Consider the following 20321-nt stretch of genomic DNA (forward strand, 5'->3'; position numbering starts at 1 on the left):
GTACAGTATGGTACAGTACAGTATGGTACAGTACAGTGTGGTACAGTACAGTGTGGTACAGTATGGTACAGTATGGTACAGTACAGTGTGGTACAGTATGGTACAGTACAGTGTGGTACAGTACAGTGTGGTACAGTGAGGTACAGTACAGTGTGGTACAGGACAGTGTGGTACAGTACAGTGTGGTACAGTACAGTGTGGTACAGTATGGTACAGTACAGTATGGTACAGTACAGTATGGTACAGTATGGTACAGTACAGTGTGGTACAGTATGGTACAGTACAGTGTGGTACAGTGAGGTACAGTGCAGTGTGGTACAGTACAGTGTGGTACAGTACAGTGAGGTACAGTACAGTGTGGTACAGTACAGTGTGGTACAGTACAGTATGGTACAGTACAGTGAGGTACAGTACAGTATGGTACAGTGTGGTACAGTGTGGTACAGTACAGTATGGTACAGTACAGTGTGGTACAGTATGGTACAGTACAGTATGGTACAGTACAGTGTGGTACAGTACAGTGAGGTACAGTACAGTGAGGTACAGTACAGTGTGGTACAGTACAGTGTGGTACAGTACAGTATGGTACAGTACAGTGAGGTACAGTACAGTATGGTACAGTGTGGTACAGTGTGGTACAGTACAGTATGGTACAGTACAGTGTGGTACAGTATGGTACAGTACAGTATGGTACAGTACAGTGTGGTACAGTACAGTGAGGTACAGTACAGTGAGGTACAGTGCAGTATGGTACAGTACAGTATGGTACAGTACAGTGTGGTACAGTACAGTATGGTACAGTACAGTGTGGTACAGTACAGTGTGGTACAGTACAGTATGGTACAGTGTGGTACAGTGTGGTACAGTACAGTATGGTACAGTACAGTGTGGTACAGTATGGTACAGTACAGTATGGTACAGTACAGTATGGTACAGTACAGTGTGGTACAGTACAGTGAGGTACAGTGCAGTATGGTACAGTACAGTGTGGTACAGTACAGTGTGGTACAGTACAGTATGGTACAGTACAGTGAGGTACAGTACAGTATGGTACAGTGTGGTACAGTGTGGTACAGTACAGTATGGTACAGTACAGTGTGGTACAGTATGGTACAGTACAGTGTGGTACAGTACAGTATGGTACATTACAGTGTGGTACAGTACAGTGTGGTACAGTACAGTGTGGTACAGTACAGTGTGGTACAGTATGGTACAGTACAGTGTGGTACAGTACAGTGTGGTACAGTATGGTACAGTACAGTGAGGTACAGTACAGTATGGTACAGTACAGTGTGGTACAGTACAGTGTGGTACAGTGTGGTACAGTACAGTATGGTACAGTACAGTGTGGTACAGTACAGTGTGGAACAGTACAGTGTGGAACAGTACAGTGTGGTACAGTGTGGTACAGTACAGTGTGGTACAGTACAGTGTGGTACAGTACAGTGTGGTACAGTATGGTACAGTACAGTGAGGTACAGTACAGTATGGTACAGTACAGTGAGGTACAGTACAGTATGGTACAGTACAGTGTGGTACAGTGTGGTACAGTACAGTATGGTACAGTACAGTGTGGTACAGTACAGTGTGGTACAGTATGGTACAGTACAGTATGGTACAGTACAGTATGGTACAGTACAGTGTGGTACAGTATGGTACAGTACAGTATGGTACAGTACAGTGTGGTACAGTACAGTGTGGTACAGTACAGTATGGTACAGTACAGTGTGGTACAGTATGGTACAGTACAGTGTGGTACAGTACAGTGTGGTACAGTATGGTACAGTACAGTGAGGTACAGTACAGTATGGTACAGTACAGTGTGGTACAGTACAGTGTGGTACAGTGTGGTACAGTACAGTATGGTACAGTACAGTGTGGTACAGTACAGTGTGGAACAGTACAGTGTGGTACAGTGTGGTACAGTACAGTATGGTACAGTACAGTGTGGTACAGTACAGTGTGGTACAGTACAGTGTGGTACAGTATGGTACAGTACAGTGAGGTACAGTACAGTATGGTACAGTACAGTGTGGTACAGTGTGGTACAGTACAGTATGGTACAGTACAGTGTGGTACAGTACAGTATGGTACAGTACAGTGTGGTACAGTACAGTGTGGAACAGTACAGTGTGGAACAGTACTGAAACAGTGTGGAACATGACATGCAATTTTTAGCGCAAAATCAGCAGTAAATAATAAAGTAACCAAACAATTTTTTTCACCCACAGGAGACATATCTTATTAGTCTAACTGACCACACACACACAGGTTTAATGTTATCCAGTTTAGTCTGAAAAAAACTTAAAAAGAGCCTCACAGTGAAGATAAACCGAAAGCAACAGCGTGTGTGTGTTTCTTTAAAAAAACGCTTTGTTCAGTGTCGCTTTAAATGATTCTGATTCAGGAGTCGAATGTAAGTTTCTCTCTCCGTTTTTACTGTTATTAATAAATGCTGTGGTTTTAAATAAACACCAGCTACTACAGAACATTTTGTGTGACTTTCTTACATTAAAAAGCTTCATTAAAAAGCTTAATTAAACCGCTATTACCACAGAGCGGTCACCGAGTCAGACTCGTTCCGTCTGTGGAGCTAAAAGTTCTGATTACCCTAAAAGTTTAGCAGATGATCCTGAACTAACGAATTTGGTAATGAATAAACTTTTGCCTCTGATTGGCTCTGTAACGTTTCTGTTCTCATTTACATCAAAAGCAAGAACCACTTACGAGTTACCAAACTGAACACGAGTTTGAATAATGTGCTGATAGAATCGACTCAGATGTGACCGGGTTGAATTATCTTTTTAAAGTAAATATTTCAGTCAGCAAAATTGCATCGTATGTATGATGCACAACGTTAATTCTGTTATTTTAGGTCGTGAAGAGCTTTCATGATGGTTTCTGTATGATGGTTGATGAATGGTGATGTGATGGTTTGTGTTTTGTAGCGCAAAGTCTGGATCAATTCACTGAGCTGTTAACTTAACATGATCTTTATATATCAAGTGATCGGATCGGCTACATTTGGGAAATATCGTCCGATCGTCGATAGCATATTTTGATTGAAAATCGGCCGATATCGATTTAAAGTCGATCGATCGCCAGATCTCTAGTACAGTGTGGTACAGTACAGTGTGGTACAGTACAGTGTGGAACAGTACAGTGTGGTACAGTACAGTGTGGAACAGTACAGTGTGGTACAGTACAGTGTGGAACAGTACAGTATGGTACAGTACAGTGAGGTACAGTACAGTGTGGTACAGTACAGTGTGGTACAGTACAGTGAGGTACAGTACAGTGTGGAACAGTACAGTGTGGTACAGTACAGTGAGGTACAGTACAGTGAGGTACAGTACAGTGAGGTACAGTACAGTGGGGTACAGTACAGTATGGTACAGTACAGTATGGTACAGTACAGTGTGGTACAGTACAGTATGGTACAGTGTGGTACAGTACAGTATGGTACAGTACAGTATGGTACAGTACAGTGGGGTACAGTACAGTATGGTACAGTACAGTATGGTACATTACAGTATGGTACAGTACAGTATGGTACAGTGTGGTACAGTACAGTGAGGTACAGTACAGTATGGTACAGTACAGTGAGGTACAGTACAGTGGGGTACAGTACAGTATGGTACAGTACAGTATGGTACATTACAGTATGGTACAGTACAGTGTGGTACAGTACAGTATGGTACAGTATTGTACAGTACAGTGTGGTACAGTACAGTATGGTACAGTACAGTATGGTACAGTACAGTGAGGTACAGTACAGTATGGTACAGTACAGTATGGTACAGTACAGTACAGTATGGTACAGTACAGTGCGGTTAGTATTGGAGTCACTAATCAGTAGAAATAATAAGAGAATGTGGATAGTGGGATTAGAACCTGTACTGTACCGTACTGTCCTGTGCTGATACACTCCAGTCTGGATTTAAGTTTTAATCTAACTAGGATTTATTTGTGATTGGAGAATCAAACCCACAACCTTCAGTTTCCTCCAGTTGTTGAGTTGTTTCTTCTTATATTGATGGAATTTCAGATGAAGGATCCATAATCCCTGTGGTCACCTCTGAGGAACACCTCACCCCAGGGGACCAACAGTGTGGAGGTTTCCACATGAAGCCTGTGAAGAAGGAAGAACCTGAAGGTAAAGATGAACTCAGTAAGTTTTTTTTTTTATCTTGAGTAAAATAATTTCTCCCTATTTGGTTGTGTCTGAATTACTTGTAATATTTTTGTGATCTAGCTGGGGTCTGATCAATCCAGGCTGGGTCACCTGGATGAGGGTGTATGATGTTGAAAGACCCGAAACACCCAGTGATTCCAGGAACATCACTGATGATGTGCCCATATGCATCTGCAGATGTATTTATACAGTGAACACCCTGAGACATCAGTGACAGCCAGGAAAGATGACAACCATGAATAGTGTGGTGACTACTGGAGAGACAGTGATGGCTCGGAGAGATGGCAGGAGAAGAGGATCGCATTGGCCTAGCCCAGTTAATTTGCATCCTGCGAAAGAAGATCAGGGTTCTCCGCCGGGCAGAGTGTCATCAGAGAGGGCACGTAAACGAGCTGCCTTTATCGCCAGCCCCTTCAAGTTCACTAAAGACCTGCTAGGGCAGAAGCGCAGTGAAAAACTTGCCTCTTCACAGGAAGAAATTGACCAACACCTCACGCAGATGTACAGCGACCCCGAAAGAGAGCTGGAGCTGGGAGAGTGCAACATTCTTATAGATCCCCCTGAACCGGAAGTGCAGTTCTACCTGGAAAGTTCAAAGCCTGGGTCTACCAGCATGGCGTCCTTCCCAGGATCCTGTGGCCCCTCCTCGCCTATGCTGTCCCAATCTCTACAGTTGAGACCCTAGAGAAGAAGGTCAGCAACCACCTTCGGAGATGGCTCGGGTTACCAAAGAGCCTGAGCAGCATCGCACTCTATGGGCATAACAACAAATTGCAGCTGCCCATCAAATCCTTGGAAGAGGAATTTAAGGTTACAAGAGCTAGAGAAGTGATGCAGTACAGGGATTCTTGTGATCCGAAGGTGGCCAAAGCTGGAATCCAAGTGAGGTCGGGCAGGAAGTGTAGGGCAGAGGAAGAGGCTGAGGCAAGACTGTGTCACAGAAGCCTAGTGGAAGTGGTCACAAGAGGCAGAGCCGGGGTAGGATCCTTTCCAACTCCCCAACTGAACATCAGAGGGAAGGAAAGGCGGCACCTTGTTCAAGAGGAAGTGAGAGCAGCTGTGGTGGAGGTAAGATTATGCAAGGCAGTGGGAATGAGGCAACAGGGGGCTTGGTCAAGATGGGAGAACGCGGTCGAGAGGAAAGTGACCTGGACTGAGATTTGGAAAGCCGAGCCTCACCGCATTAAGTTCCTCATCGAAGCGGTGTATGATGTGCTTCCAAGCCCATCTAACTTGCACACATGGGGCATAGCAGAAACACCAGCATATCCTTTGTGTTCTAAGAGAGGTACCCTAGAGCACATCCTCAGCTGCTGTACGATGGCACTTGGAGAAGGACGATACCGATGGAGGCATGACCAAGTCCTTAAGCCCATCGCGGAAGCCATCAGCGCTGGACTTGTGTGGGCAAAGCAGTTTCATCCCTCCAAGAAAACCATTGCCTTCGTTAGAGCTGGGGAGCAGGCAGCCCCGGTCAAAAGATCACCGGCAGGCATCTTGACTTCTGCTGGAGACTGGAAGCTGTTGGTGGACCTCGAACGACAGCTGAAGTTCCCCAGCCACATTGCTGTCACCACCCTTCAACCAGACATTGTCCTCATGTCTGAATCGACAAAGCAAGCTGTGCTGCTGGAGCTGACAGTCCCATGGGAAGATCACTTGGAAGAAGCGTCTGAGAGGAAGCTTTCCAAGTATGTGGTCCGGTCAGCGACTGTCAGCAGGCTGGATGGAGAGCGAGGTGCCTCCCAGTGGAGGTTGGATGCACGGGATTCGCGGCCCGTTTCTTGGTCAGAGCCTTAAGTAGTTTAGGCATCGAGGGAGTGCGGAAGAGGAGAGCCATCCGCAACACCACCCGAAGCGGCAGAGAGGGCCTCAAGATGGCTGTGGCTCAAGAGAGGAGAACCATGGACTCGTGGTAGCTAGTTAGCCTTTTGGACACAAGCTGGGGTCTGATCAACCCCGGCTGGGCCACCTGGATGAGGGTGTATGATGTTCCTGGAATCACTGGGTGTTTCTGGTTTTTTTAACATCACTGATGATGTGTCCATATGCATCTGCAGATGTATTTCTACAGGATTTATTTGTGATTAAAAAACCAAACCCACAACCTTCAGTTTCCTCCAGTTGTTGAGTTTCTTCTTCTAATATTGATGGAATTTCAGGTGAAGGATCCATAATCCCTGTGGAACATGTCACCTCTGAGGAACACCTCACCCCAGCGGACCAACAGTGTGGAGGTTTCCAGATGAAGCCTGTGAAGAAGGAAGAAGCTGAAGATAAACATGAACTCCGTAAGATATTTTTATAATATTTTTGTGATCTAGTGTTTAAATTGTAGATTTTAGTGCATAAGTGAGCAGGTAAGTGAAATGAGGAGAATATTACAGAATATTAAACAGATCATGCTGACTGTACAGTGTATAGACTAGTACACACTGTATAGACTAGTACCCACTGTATAGACTAGTACACACTGTATAGACTAGTACCCACTGTATAGACTAGTACACACTATATACAGGGGTTGGACAATGAAACTGAAACACCTGGTTTTAGACCACAATAATTTATTAGTATGGTGTAGGGCCTCCTTTTGCGGCCAATACAGCGTCAATTCGTCTTGGAAATGACATATACAAGTCCTGCACAGTGGTCAGAGGGATTTTAAGCCATTCTTCTTGCAGGATAGTGGCCAGGTCACTACGTGATGCTGGTGGAGGAAAACGTTTCCTGACTCGCTTCTCCAAAACACCCCAAAGTGGCTCAATAATATTTAGATCTGGTGACTGTGCAGGCCATGGGAGATGTTCAACTTCACTTTCATGTTCATCAAACCAATCTTTCACCAGTCTTGCTGTGTGTATTGGTGCATTGTCATCCTGATACACGGCACCGCCATTGGATGCACATGGTCCTCCAGAATGGTTCGGTAGTCCTTGGCAGTGACGCACCCATCTAGCACAAGTATTGGGCCAAGGGAATGCCATGATATGGCAGCCCAAACCATCACTGATCCACCCCCATGCTTCACTCTGGGCATGAAACAGTCTGGGTGGTACGCTTCTTTGGGGCTTCTCCACACCGTAACTCTCCCGGATGTGGGGAAAACAGTAAAGGTGAACTCATCAGAGAACAATACATGTTTCACATTGTCCACAGCCCAAGATTTGCGCTCCTTGCACCATTGAAACCGACGTTTGGCATTGGCACGAGTGACCAAAGGTTTGGCTATAGCAGCCCGGCCGTGTATATTGACCCTGTGGAGCTCCCGACGGACAGTTCTGGTGGAAACAGGAGAGTTGAGGTGCACATTTAATTCTGCCGTGATTTGGGCAGCTGTGGTTTTATGTTTTTTGGATACAATCCGGGTTAGCACCCGAACATCCCTTTCAGACAGCTTCCTCGTGCGTCCACAGTTAATCCTGTTGGATGTGGTTTGTCCTTCTTGGTGGTATGCTGACATTACCCTGGATACCGTGGCTCTTGATACATCACAAAGACTTGCTGTCTTGGTCACAGATGCGCCAGCAAGACGTGCACCAACAATTTGTCCTCTTTTGAACTCTGGTATGTCACCCATAATGTTGTGTGCATTGCAATATTTTGAGCAAAACTGTGCTCTTACCCTGCTAATTGAACCTTCACACTCTGCTCTTACTGGTGCAATTTGCAATTAATGAAGATTGGCCACCAGACTGGTCCAATTTAGCCATGAAACCTACCACACTAAAATGACAGGTGTTTCAGTTATTTTGTCCAACCCCTGTAGATTAGTATACACTGCCTGGCCAAAACAAAGGTCACCATCTGGATGTAGCTAAGCAAATAGGTAAGAGCCTCCCATTGGATAATTACTGCATGGGTGATTATGTTTCAGCTGGCAACAAGTTATTTAACCCTAACTGATGCAGTGAGTAGCTTCTCATTTGGTAAACAACCATGTGGAAAGACACGTCCTGTGGTCGTGGAAAAGATGTTCATCTGTTTCAGAAGGGTCAAATTATTGGCATGAGAAAAGCAGAGAAAACATCTAAGGAGAAGCTGAAACTAAAATCGGGTTAAGAACTGTCCAACGCATTATTAAAAGGGGGGGGGGCACCATCTTCGAGGAAGGAATGTGGTCGGAAAAAAATCTTGAATGATGGTGATGGGCGATCACTTAAACGTTTGGTGAAATCAAATGGTAGAAAAACTCCAGTAGAACTCTGGGATGTTTAATAGTGACAGTAAGAGCATTTCCACACGCACAGTGTGAAGGAAACTCAAGGGATTGGGACTAAACAGCTGTGTAGCCTTAAGAAAACCACTCATCAGTGAGGCTAACCGGCAAAAACAGCTTCACTTTGCTAGGGAGCATAAAGATCGGACTCTGGAGCAATGGAAGAAGGTCATGTGGTCTGATGAGTCCAGATTTACCCTGTTCCAGAGTGATGGGAGCATCAGGGTAAGAATAGAGGCGGCTGAAGTAGTGTTTTATGCTGTTTTTTTTCCTTTAATAAATATGACAATTCCTTAAACAGAGCGTGTATGTGTAGTTCACACGAGTGATTCCAGTGAAAACGCAGTAAATTGCCAAGTAAATAAACGCTAGATCACTAAGCCTGGTGAGACGCTGAAGTAAACGTGCCGCCATCTTCCCCAAGGGTGGAAACGTGTATGTGTGATCCGGACCAAAGACGAAAAGGATCCAGACTGTTATCAGCAACATGTGCTGACTTCAACACGTCGTCTTTTCCAGGGACGATGCAAAATAAAGAAGTTGGTCGTTACTACCAACAATAACAACCTTATTTTTTTTCTTCACAAAACAAAGAAATTTCAGGTGAAGAATCCATAATCCCTGTGGAACACGTCACCTCTGAGGAACACCTCACCCCAGAGGACCAACTGTGGAGGTTTCCAGATGAAGCCTGTGAAGAAGGAAGAAGCTGAAGATAAAGATGAACTCAGTAAGATATTTGTATTGAATAGAATCAGAGGCACCTGGGATGAAACATCATACAGTGAAAGCTTGTATTGTGCTCATGCAGATCAGTGTGAGCAGGAAATGATGAATGCAGGATGAATCACGTTACAGGACTTTAGCATCGGATCTCAGTTTAACATTTACTAACAATCTTTATTATTTATAATGTTATAAATGTATTTTATTATTTATAATGTTATAAATGTATTTTATTATTTATAATGTTATAAATGTATTTTATTCTTTATAATGTTATAAATGTATTTTATTTTTTATAATGTTACAAATGTATTTATTATTTATAATGTTATAAATGTAGTTTATTATTTATAATGTTATAAATGTATTTTATTATTTATAATGTTATAAATGTATTTCATTATTTATAAGGTTATAAATGTATTTTATTATTTATAATGTTATAAATGTAGTTTATTATTTATAATGTTATGAATATATTTTATTATTTATAATGTTATAAATGTATTTTATTATTTATAATGTTATAAATGTATTTTATTATTTATAATGTTATAAATGTATTTTATTATTTATAATGTTATGAATATATTTTATTATTTATAATGTTATAAATGTATTTTATTATTTATAATGTTATAAATGTATTTTATTATTTATAATGTTATAAATGTATTTTATTATTTATAATGTTATAAATGTATTTTATTATTTATAATGTTAAATGTATTTTATTATTTATAATGTTATAAATGTATTTTATTATTTATAATGTTATAAATGTATTTTATTATTTATAATGTTATAAATGTATTTATTATTTATAATGTTATAAATGTAGTTTATTATTTATAATGTTATAAATGTATTTTATTATTTATAATGTTATAAATGTATTTTATTATTTATAAGGTTATAAATGTATTTTATTATTTATAATGTTATAAATATATTTTATTATTTATAATGTTATAAATGTATTTTATTATTTATAATGTTATAAATGTATTTGATTATTTATAATGTTATAAATGTATTTGATTATTTATAATGTTATAAATGTATTTTATTATTTATAATGTTATAAATGTATTTTATTATTTATAATGTTATAAATGTATTTTATTATTTATAATGTTATAAATGTATTTTATTATTTATAATGTTATAAATGTATTTTATTATTTATAATGTTATAAATGTATTTTATTATTTATAATGTTATAAATGTAGTTTGTTATTTATAATGTTATAAATGTAGTTTATTATTTATAATGTTATAAATGTATTTTATTATTTATAATGTTATAAATGTAGTTTATTATTTATAATGTTATAAATGTAGTTTATTATTTATAATGTTATAAATGTATTTTATTATTTATAATGTTATAAATGTATTTTATTATTTATAATGTTATAAATGTAGTTTATTATTTATAATGTTATAAATGTAGTTTATTATTTATAATGTTATAAATGTGTTTTATTATTTATAATGTTATAAATGTATTTTATTATTTATAATGTTATAAATGTAGTTTATTATTTATAATGTTATAAATGTAGTTTATTATTTATAATGTTATAAATGTATTTTATTATTTATAATGTTATAAATGTATTTTATTATTTATAATGTTATAAATGTATTTATTATTTATAATGTTATAAATGTAGTTTATTATTTATAATGTTATAAATGTATTTTATTATTTATAATGTTATAAATGTATTTTATTATTTATAATGTTATAAATGTATTTTATTATTTATAATGTTATAAATGTATTTTATTATTTATAATGTTATAAATGTATTTATTATTTATAATGTTATAAATGTATTTGATTATTTATAATGTTATAAATGTATTTTATTATTTATAATGTTATAAATGTATTTTATTATTTATAATGTTATAAATGTATTTATTATTTATAATGTTATAAATGTATTTTATTATTTATAATGTTATAAATGTATTTTATTATTTATAATGTTATAAATGTATTTGATTATTTTCTGCTTCAGAACTGAACAAGGATTTCTCCTGCTCCTCGTGTCCACGTTCCTCTACAACCCAAAATCACCTCCACAATCACATCAAGAGCTGCAACCATGATAAATATGATGATGCGCTGGTGAAGATTAAGACTGAACATGAGGATCTGACGCCCACCAGAAGCTCCAGTAATCAGCAAACGTCCTCTGGTACTGTCAGCATTAACACCTCTCTCAGTCCCACACAGGAAGAAGGAAACATCTGCTCACACTGTGGGAAGAGCTTCAGGTCCCAGAGTGCTCTCAAGATACACCAGCGCATTCACACTGGAGAGAAACCATATCAGTGCTCACAGTGTGGGAAGAGTTTTACCCGACTGAGTGTTCTTAAAGAACACCAGCGCATTCACACTGGCGAAAAACCGTATCAGTGCTCACAGTGTGGAAAGGGTTTTAATAAACAGAGTGCTCTCAAAATACACCAGCACATTCACACTGGAGAGAAACCGTATCAGTGCTCACAGTGTGAAAAGAGTTTTATTAGACAAAGCGACCTCAAAAACCACCAGCGCATTCACACTGGAGAGAAACCATATCGGTGTTTACAGTGTGGGAAGAGTTTTAATTTACACAGTAGTCTTAAAACCCACCAGCGCATTCACACTGGAGAGAAACCGTATCAGTGCTCACAGTGTGGGAGGAGTTTTATTGAACAGAGTAATTTAAAAAAACACCAGCGCATTCACACTGGAGAGAAGCCATTTTACTGCTTACAGTGTGGGAAGAATTTTAATGAACAGAATCATCTCGGAATACACCAGCGCATTCACACCGGAGAGAGACCGTATCAGTGCTCACAGTGTGGAAAGAGTTTTAATAAACGGAGCACTCTCAAAACCCACCAGCGCATTCACACCGGAGAGACACCATATCAGTGCTCACGTTGTGGGAAAAGATTTAACGACCAAACTCGTCTCAAAATACACCAGCGCATTCACACTGGATTATTTATCATACCTTAAAAAAACACAAGTCTAGTAGATCACATTCAATTGTTGTCCTGTTGCATGATGAAGAAGGCAGACCGAGTAGATGATGAATAACGTTTGTTTCTATTGGTGCTCATAAGTCATCCACTGTCACTGTATTTCAAGGAGGGCCTCAGGGATCTGTTCTAGGACCCATTCTTTTTATATTAACCTCTTGTATCTTAGATCTTAAACTCCGGCTGCATATGAACCGCCTTAGACTAAATGCTTAAGGATTGAGGTCTTATTGGTGGGCTCTACATCTCAGGTGGCTAAAATCCCTTATATCACATTTGATTTTGATGGTGTACCAATCCAGTCAGCCCCAGTAATCAGTAATCTTGGTGTATTACAGTGGGGCCAAAAAGTATTTAGTCAGCCACTGATTGTGCAGGTTCTCCTACTTAGAAGGATGAGAGAGGTCTGTAATTTTCATCATAGCTACACTTCAACTATGAGAGACAAAATGAGAAAAAAAAATCCAGGAAATCACATTGTAGGATTTTTAAAGAATTTATTTGTAAATTATGGTGGAAAATAAGTATTTGGTCAATAACAAAAGTTCAACTCAATACTTTGTAACATAACCTTTGTTGGCAATGACAGAGGTGAAATGTTTCCTGTAAGTCTTCACCAGGTTTGCACACACTGTAGCTGCTATTTTGGCCCATTCCTCCATGCAGATCTCCTCTAGAGCAGTGATGTTTTGGGGCTGTCGCTGGGCAACACGGACTCCACAAATGTTCTATGGGGTTGAGGTCTGGAGACTGGCTAGGCCACTCCAGGACCTTGAAATGCTTTTTACGGAGCCACTCCTTCGTTACCCGAGCGGTGTGTTTGGGATCATTGTCATGCTGGAAGACCCAGCCACGTTCCATCTTCAATGCTCTCACTGATGGAAGGAGGTTTTGGCTTAAAATCTCACGATACATGGCCTTGTTCATTCTTCCCTTAACACGGATCAGTCGTCCTGTCCCCTTTGCAGAAAAACAGCCCCAAAGCATGATGTTTCCACCCCCATGCTTCACAGTAGGTATGGTGTTCTTGGGATGCAACTCAGCATTCTTCTTCCTCCAAACATGACGAGTTGAGTTTTTACCAAAAAGTTCCATTTTGGTTTCATCTGACCACATGATATTCTCCCAATCCTCTTCTGGATCATCCATATGCTCTCTGGCAAACTTCAGACGGGCCTGGACATGTACTGGCTTAAGCAGGGGGACACGCCTGGCACTGCAGGATTTGAGTCCCTCTCGGCGTAGTGTGTTACTGATGGTAGCCTTTGTTACTTTGGTCCCAGCTCTCTGCAGGTCATTCATCAGGTCCCTCCGTGTAGTTCTGTGATTTTTGCTCACCGTTCTCATGATCATTTTGACCCCACGGGATCGAGGGAGATTATCAATGGTCTTGTATGTCTTCCATTTTCTTACAATTGTTCCCACAGCTGATTTATTCACACCAACCTGCTTGCCTATTGTAGATTCACTCTTCCCAGCCTGGTGCAGGTCTACAATTTTCTTCCTGGTGTCCTTCGACAGCTCTTTAGTCTTGGCCATGGTTGAGTTTGGAGTCTGACTGTTTGAGGCTGTGGACAGGTGTCTTTTATACAGATAACGAGGTCAAACAGGTGCCATTAATACAGGTAACGAGTGGAGGACAGAAGAGCTTCTTAAAGAAGAAGTTACAGGTCTGTGAGAGCCAGAAATCTTGCTTGTTTGTGGGTGACCAAATACTTATTTTCCACCATAATTTACAAATAAATTCTTTAAAAGTCTTACAATGTGATTTCCTGGATTTTTTTTTCTCATTTTGTCTCTCATAGTTGAAGTGTAGCTATGATGAAAATTACAGACCTCTCTCATCTTTCTAAGTAGGAGAACCTGCACAATCAGTGGCTGACTAAATACTTTTTGACCCCACTGTATTTGAGTCCTTGCTTACCTGTGAACCCCATGTTAAATCTCTCACTACAACTGCATTCTTTCACCCAGATTAATATGTTACTCAGACGACCTCAGATTTGTTTTGAAAATATTGGAGTATAGAGTTCATTATTGTCTCAATGACCACCAGGTTTACCTGGTCCTGTAACTGCACAACAAGCCCAATATTTTAATGTTAATGTATGAATAAACGGTTGTGGATTAAAATCCTATTTAATAACGATGGGGAAACAACCACAAAGGTGTGATTGATGTGAAGCAGAGGACAGAGTGGAACATGTCAGTACAGAGTTTCTAACAGGAAGAATCACACAAAGCATAAACACTAAACACAAAAATCACTATTCTATTATTTTTGAGATATAGACTTGAATAATAGGATGTAGAACAGCCAATCAAAGGTAATCTTCATATCAACATCAAGAGTCCAGTCCAGTAGATGGTGGTAATATGCCTCAAGATAAGCTGTCAACCATTCCAAAATACAAATTCTATTTCCTCAGAAGTTGGGACGTTCAGTAAAATGCAATAAAAAGAAAAATCTGCGATGTGCTTCATTCTTTTGAATCTTTATTTTACTGATAAAAGTAGAAAGAAAAGATTTCCAATGTTTTATTGTTCAATGCATTTTATAAATATAAATAAATATAGAATTTGATGCCTCCAACACACTCCAAAAAACTGGGACAGAGGCGTTTCACCCCCGTGTTCTATCGTTGTTCATATTAATGAGACTTTTTAATGGTGAAGTGGGTGGTGAAGAGAGACAGGAGTAGTTTGTGACAGTACTGGGTATCTGTCAGTACTGACAGTAAGGGTATCCGACAGTACTGAATCCTGCTGTGTTGTATGGTATGGAGGTGGTTGCACTAACAGAAAGACAGAACGGGAGCTGGAGGTATCGGTACGGTGGCCGAGAAGTGCAAAACAAATTAACATTTCAGGAAACAAATTTACAACTAAAACAAAACAACTTTACAACGAAAACAAAACAAATTTACGAGTGCTTGGGTACCCAGTGTTTGTAAATTAGTTTCGGCATATGTAATTTTGTTTTCTAAAATGTATATTTGTTCTGCACTTCTCGGCCGCCGATTTCTGACGGAAAGGGTAGGTACAATAACACCGGAAGTGCGTGTTGCTTACCTGTTGTCAATCAAACTGTTTGTCAGCGGTAAAGTGAACGGAGTTTGTGATGGTGACGATAAACAAGGTTTTGTCTAGTTTGTACTAGTTGACCCACGTTTGTTTTTCTTGTGGAAAGTTATTAGATAGTTTGTGCAGATGTTTAGACGTGGCGTGTGCATCTCTATCTGCCGTCCGCTCTTCTAAACATCTAAGGACTAACCACAAGAGAAACTAATAATTATAATAAATAATAAGCGAAATAATGAAAATAATTAACACAAAATGGACAAAACATTGTTTATTAGGGACGGAACATTTGATACCGAGGCTTTGAAGCTTGTTTCACTTTTGTAACACTGAACTCAGTGTATCGGAGCTTATATTAAAGCAGCATGTGCGGGACTGATTTAAAGCTTTGGTGCTGTGTTTTATCTCACTCACGATATAAGAGACAATCAAACCAGGGTTACCCACCGTCCAATAAAATACAGAATCCTTCTTTATTTGGAGACTAAACGCCTGTATTGAACTGATACAGGACGCGCTTTGTTCCGTATTTTTCTCAGTGGGAGACAGTGTGATGTGTATGAAACAGAAGGAAACTGCTGCTGTAGTGGGAATTAGAAAGCGTTTGGTTATTATATTAAGTAGTGTTCACTTTTATTCTTAGTAACGGTGTGTGTGCGCTGGTTATAGCAGCATAACCTGTGTAATACACCGCTGTATGAGTAGCGCAGTGGGCAGAGTGCGATGTTTTGCCTAAAATATGGTTCTGACTTATTATTATAAAGAATGAAAATAATAAATGTTAAACACCATAAATAAAACGTTTGTTCTCATGACTGTGTAAGGTGTGCTCCCACCCACTGTGCTACTCATACAGCGGTGTATTAAACAGGTCATGCTGCTATAACCAGCGCGCACACCGCTTTTGTTGTTCTTGTGGGAATTCCTTAGATGTTTAGAAGAGTGGACGGTAGATAGAGATGCACACGCCACGTCTAAACATCTGCACAAACAATCTAATAACTTTCCACAAGAAAAACAATAGTGGCTCAACTGGATAAAATGATTTCCACAAACTAGACAAAACCTTGTTTATCGTCACCATCACAATCTCCGTTCACTTTACCGCTGAGAAACAGTTTGATTGACAGCAGGTAAGCAACACGCACTTCCGGTGTATTGTACCTACCCTTTCCATCAGAAATCAGCGGCCGAGAAGTGCAAAACAAATTTACATTTTAGAAAACAAAATTACATATGCCGAAAACAAATTTACAAACACTGCACTCGTAAATTTGTTTTGTTTTCATTGTAAATTTGTTTTTGGTTTTTTTTGTAATTTTGTTTTCTGAAATGTTCATTTGTTTTGCACTTCTCGGCCACCGTATATTGGAGATGAAGACGCCGAGATTCTCATTGGCGGTGATAAAAACAGGGTCGAGTTTCTGGTATATCAGTGTCTGATCCCATAATGAGGTGAAGCTTGCTAGATTGTGGACAGTGTTAGCCACGTTCCAACAGCTTCTCACTCACTGCTGACCTGTTTTGACCTGGTCTCCTATCCAGGATGAATGAATGAGGTGTTTATATCTGGACTCACACTGCAGTCCAGTAGGTGGTGATAATGAACCTGAACAGTGTAGATCAGCCACCTCAATTCAAACAAGAAGAAGAAGAAGCTGCAGCAGCCTGTGTACTAAAGTGAATCATCTGTAAGTAAAATATTGATTTATTTTTACACTTTAATTATTAACTTCATTCTAAATAATAATAAAACTTCTAGTTCATAATAAAATATCACTGTGAGGTTTTGAGGAGCTTCAACTTCCGTTTTATTTAACACCCAAACTGCTAGCTGCTCTGCTAACTGTTAGCATCACAGATGATTCAGTACTGATGAATCGATTCACTTGACCCCATCAGCAAAATGAATCAATTGATCGGAGTGTCATCATTTATCAATCTAATAATTTATTAAAAACACATTCACGTTATTTTATACGGAAGCGTATTGCTGCCTCACAGATAAAATAAAAAGCCGTCAGTATGTCGTTATAACGAGAAATTATGTCGTTCTGATGATAGATAGATAGATAGATAGATAGATGATAGATAGATAGATAGATAGATGATAGATAGATGGATGGATGGATGGATGGATGGATGGATGGATGGATGGATGGATAGATAGATAGATAGATAGATAGATAGATAGATAGATAGATAGATAGATGATAGATGGATGGATGGATGGATGGATGGATGGATGGATGGATGGATGGATAGATGATAGATAGATAGATAGATAGATAGATAGATAGATAGATAGATGATAGATGGATGGATGGATGGATGGATGGATGATAGATAGATAGATAGATAGATGATAGATGGATGGATGGATGGATGGATGGATAGATGGATGGATAGATGGATGGATAGATAGATGATAGATAGATAGATAGATAGATAGATAGATAGATAGATAGATAGATAGATAGATAGATAGATAGATAGATAGATAGATAGTGTTAAGATAAATCTTTTGTTCAAAAGGTCCTGAAGAAAGCAGTCGAAGGAAGTCCAGAAAGTACTCTTTAAAACACTTTATTAAGTGTAAAAATAATCTGTGAATATATATCAGAGCTAAGCCGGCCGGCGCTCCTTACTCCTGCAGCCTAGACACACCACGTAAGAAAGAGGCAGACCTGAGCCCGCCATCCCTTTTTTTAAACTAGTCTAGGCTCCTCCTACGCCGCTGCTGTTGGAGCCAATGAAATGTGCTAAAAAGCCCCGGGCTCCGCCTCCCCCCTTCGGTATGAGTCAGGGGGGGGGGATCCGGGTCACGGCGTCATTTTGAACAATAGACCATGTGGTCTGGATGTAATTTATGTTTAATAATGATGTTATGTTAAAAACCTAACAAACCCCCCTTGAAAGCATCTTAATGCTTTCACAATAACTTTTAACTATAGGTTAGGTGTTTCTAGATCCCAGGAGATAAGGATAGCCGTCAGCAACCCCCCAATTTAACCCCTTCTGACTACATGGCCACTGGGCTGAATTTTATACAATAAAACGTTTCTAAAAATAAAAAGGCTACCAATTAAACTAAAGGAACCGTACCTATCGCAACAGCTCCTAACCCTAAAACAAACGAACAAACAAAAAATAATAAAAACAGGAAATCAAAATAAAGTAATTTAAAAAATAGGAAATCAAAAAGAGAAGAAAAATAAAAATAAAAACAATGGGTGCGTGGCTTCTACAGGAAGTCCGTTCAGGTTGTCCTCCACCAGACAGAGCTGCAGATATTCAGAAGGGGCCCATAGCTCCTGTGTCTCTGCATGACTCCTAATGTCTTATGGATTCTCCCCTGTCGGTCTTACCTGTTTCCACAGCAGCACAAACATTTCCTAAAAATAGCAGAGTACCAAACATATATACATTGTAAACAATCCTGAACTAACCCCTTGCGTTTTGTAGCTAAACTATGTGTGTTGCACTTAACTAGTGTTTTCAAAGATGGTCTATGTGTCTGCGAACTATATGTTTATGTTTTTGTCTCCTAGTCTAACTAAATTCTCCCCCCTTGTCTTGTTCCGCTCCGTTGATTCCGCTGGACTCTTCTTCCACATAGTCGGTTTTGTCGGGCTTTCTGCTGTGTTTAGTTCCCTGTTGGCTGGTTCAGTTGGTGTCACTTCTGTCTCTCGGAGTGGGTCTTCCAGTCCCCTCAGTGTCTGCCTCTGCCAGTCCTTCCTTCCTCTCGGTGTATGATCCGTAGTGCTGGTCCTCTCTCCTCATCTTGTCTGGTCGGTTTTACCTTTAATTAAGCAGAGTTAGTAGCACTTATGCCGCTCGAAGTGGGTCTTCCGGCCCACCTTCAAGGGTATCCTCCTCATCATCATCTACCTGATATCTCGACAAATCAGCCAACACCATCTGGATAACTGGTGGATCCTGCCCCCCTCTGCTTCCTCTACTCACTATATCTATTACAAATCTTCCCATTAACACCCTGATACACGGGACACAACAACCACATACCACTAAAATTGCCGTTCCCACGCATGCTGACATCACCAAACTTGCAATAACTTCCTTCCATGGCCCAAACATCCCTTCTAGCCACTTAACCCATTCATACACATATACAATCATACAACAGACAAACATATAAGCTACTTACCCAGCCCTCACCGCAGCCACCCCACTCCCAACATCGGGATACACAGCCACGGTGAGCTTAGACACCACTGCCGCAAGGCTTTCTGGGTAAAGCCCGTGCCAGACCCAGTGGCGACGCTACACTGCCCCCTCCCTAATGGTCAACCGTCCCGGTGACCCACTCACCAGCGTCCACTGGGTGGCTCCATGTCTGGACCGCACCCCATTACACTGCCGAGTCGCTCTTCCACCCACTGCTGGACCGGGCACCCTGCCCCTGCAGCCACCTGGGCTAGCGCACTCAGACAGACCGGGCATATTGGCTCACCAAACCATCAGAGCCACCCAAACACCACAATCCCACTTCTGACACTAATGTGGCGCCGGCGAGTAAGGAAGGTTAGCGTCAGGGCCGCAAGTGAGCTGCCTTTGGCAGTTCATTCAGTGTTTTAGCGACAGACACCCATTCATTCACACATCCCTTCTGAAAAATGTCCCCTGTTTATCGGTTCTGGTTTGTTGCTCCTGAAACAGGTGTAATTGTCTTTATAAGCTTTGATGTTGGTTGGAGTTGGTTCCTGAGTTAGTGGGTGAGACATGGATAAATTCTCTATGTGTTAAATTAGACATTTTAGACCGCTTTAAACAACCTTTCGAGCAAAATCTGTAACACGTATTAAGACAAAGATAAACTGGTTTTAACGAGACACACCCTAGAACAGAAGATTCCTGCCTAGTCGAAGAATACGAGTATTCTTTTAACATTCACTGGCACAACTCACTCGGTTGTCCAAACACAACTTCAGACAAAAGAACGTAAACCTCAGTACAACAACAGTGTCTACTGGAAACAAACAATTACTTCACCGCGACCGACAATGGCCCTATGGAAACAAACAATCACT

The 20321-nt window shown here is 40.1% G+C and overlaps 1 protein-coding gene across 1 annotated transcript in view; it reads left to right on the forward strand.

Moving 5' to 3' along the window:
• LOC134303242 (tigger transposable element-derived protein 1-like) overlaps positions 1–20321 on the forward strand; it is a 34918-nt gene that overhangs the window by 2858 nt on the left and 11739 nt on the right. The window contains exons 3-4 of the mRNA XM_062988587.1: positions 4049–4171; positions 6358–6486. Coding sequence (XP_062844657.1) covers positions 4049–4171; positions 6358–6486 — 252 coding nt within the window. The remainder of the gene's footprint in view (positions 1–4048; positions 4172–6357; positions 6487–20321) is intronic.

Source organism: Trichomycterus rosablanca, chromosome 2, assembly GCF_030014385.1.
Source record: "Trichomycterus rosablanca isolate fTriRos1 chromosome 2, fTriRos1.hap1, whole genome shotgun sequence".
In the NCBI taxonomy this organism is placed as follows: Eukaryota; Metazoa; Chordata; class Actinopteri; order Siluriformes; family Trichomycteridae; genus Trichomycterus; species Trichomycterus rosablanca.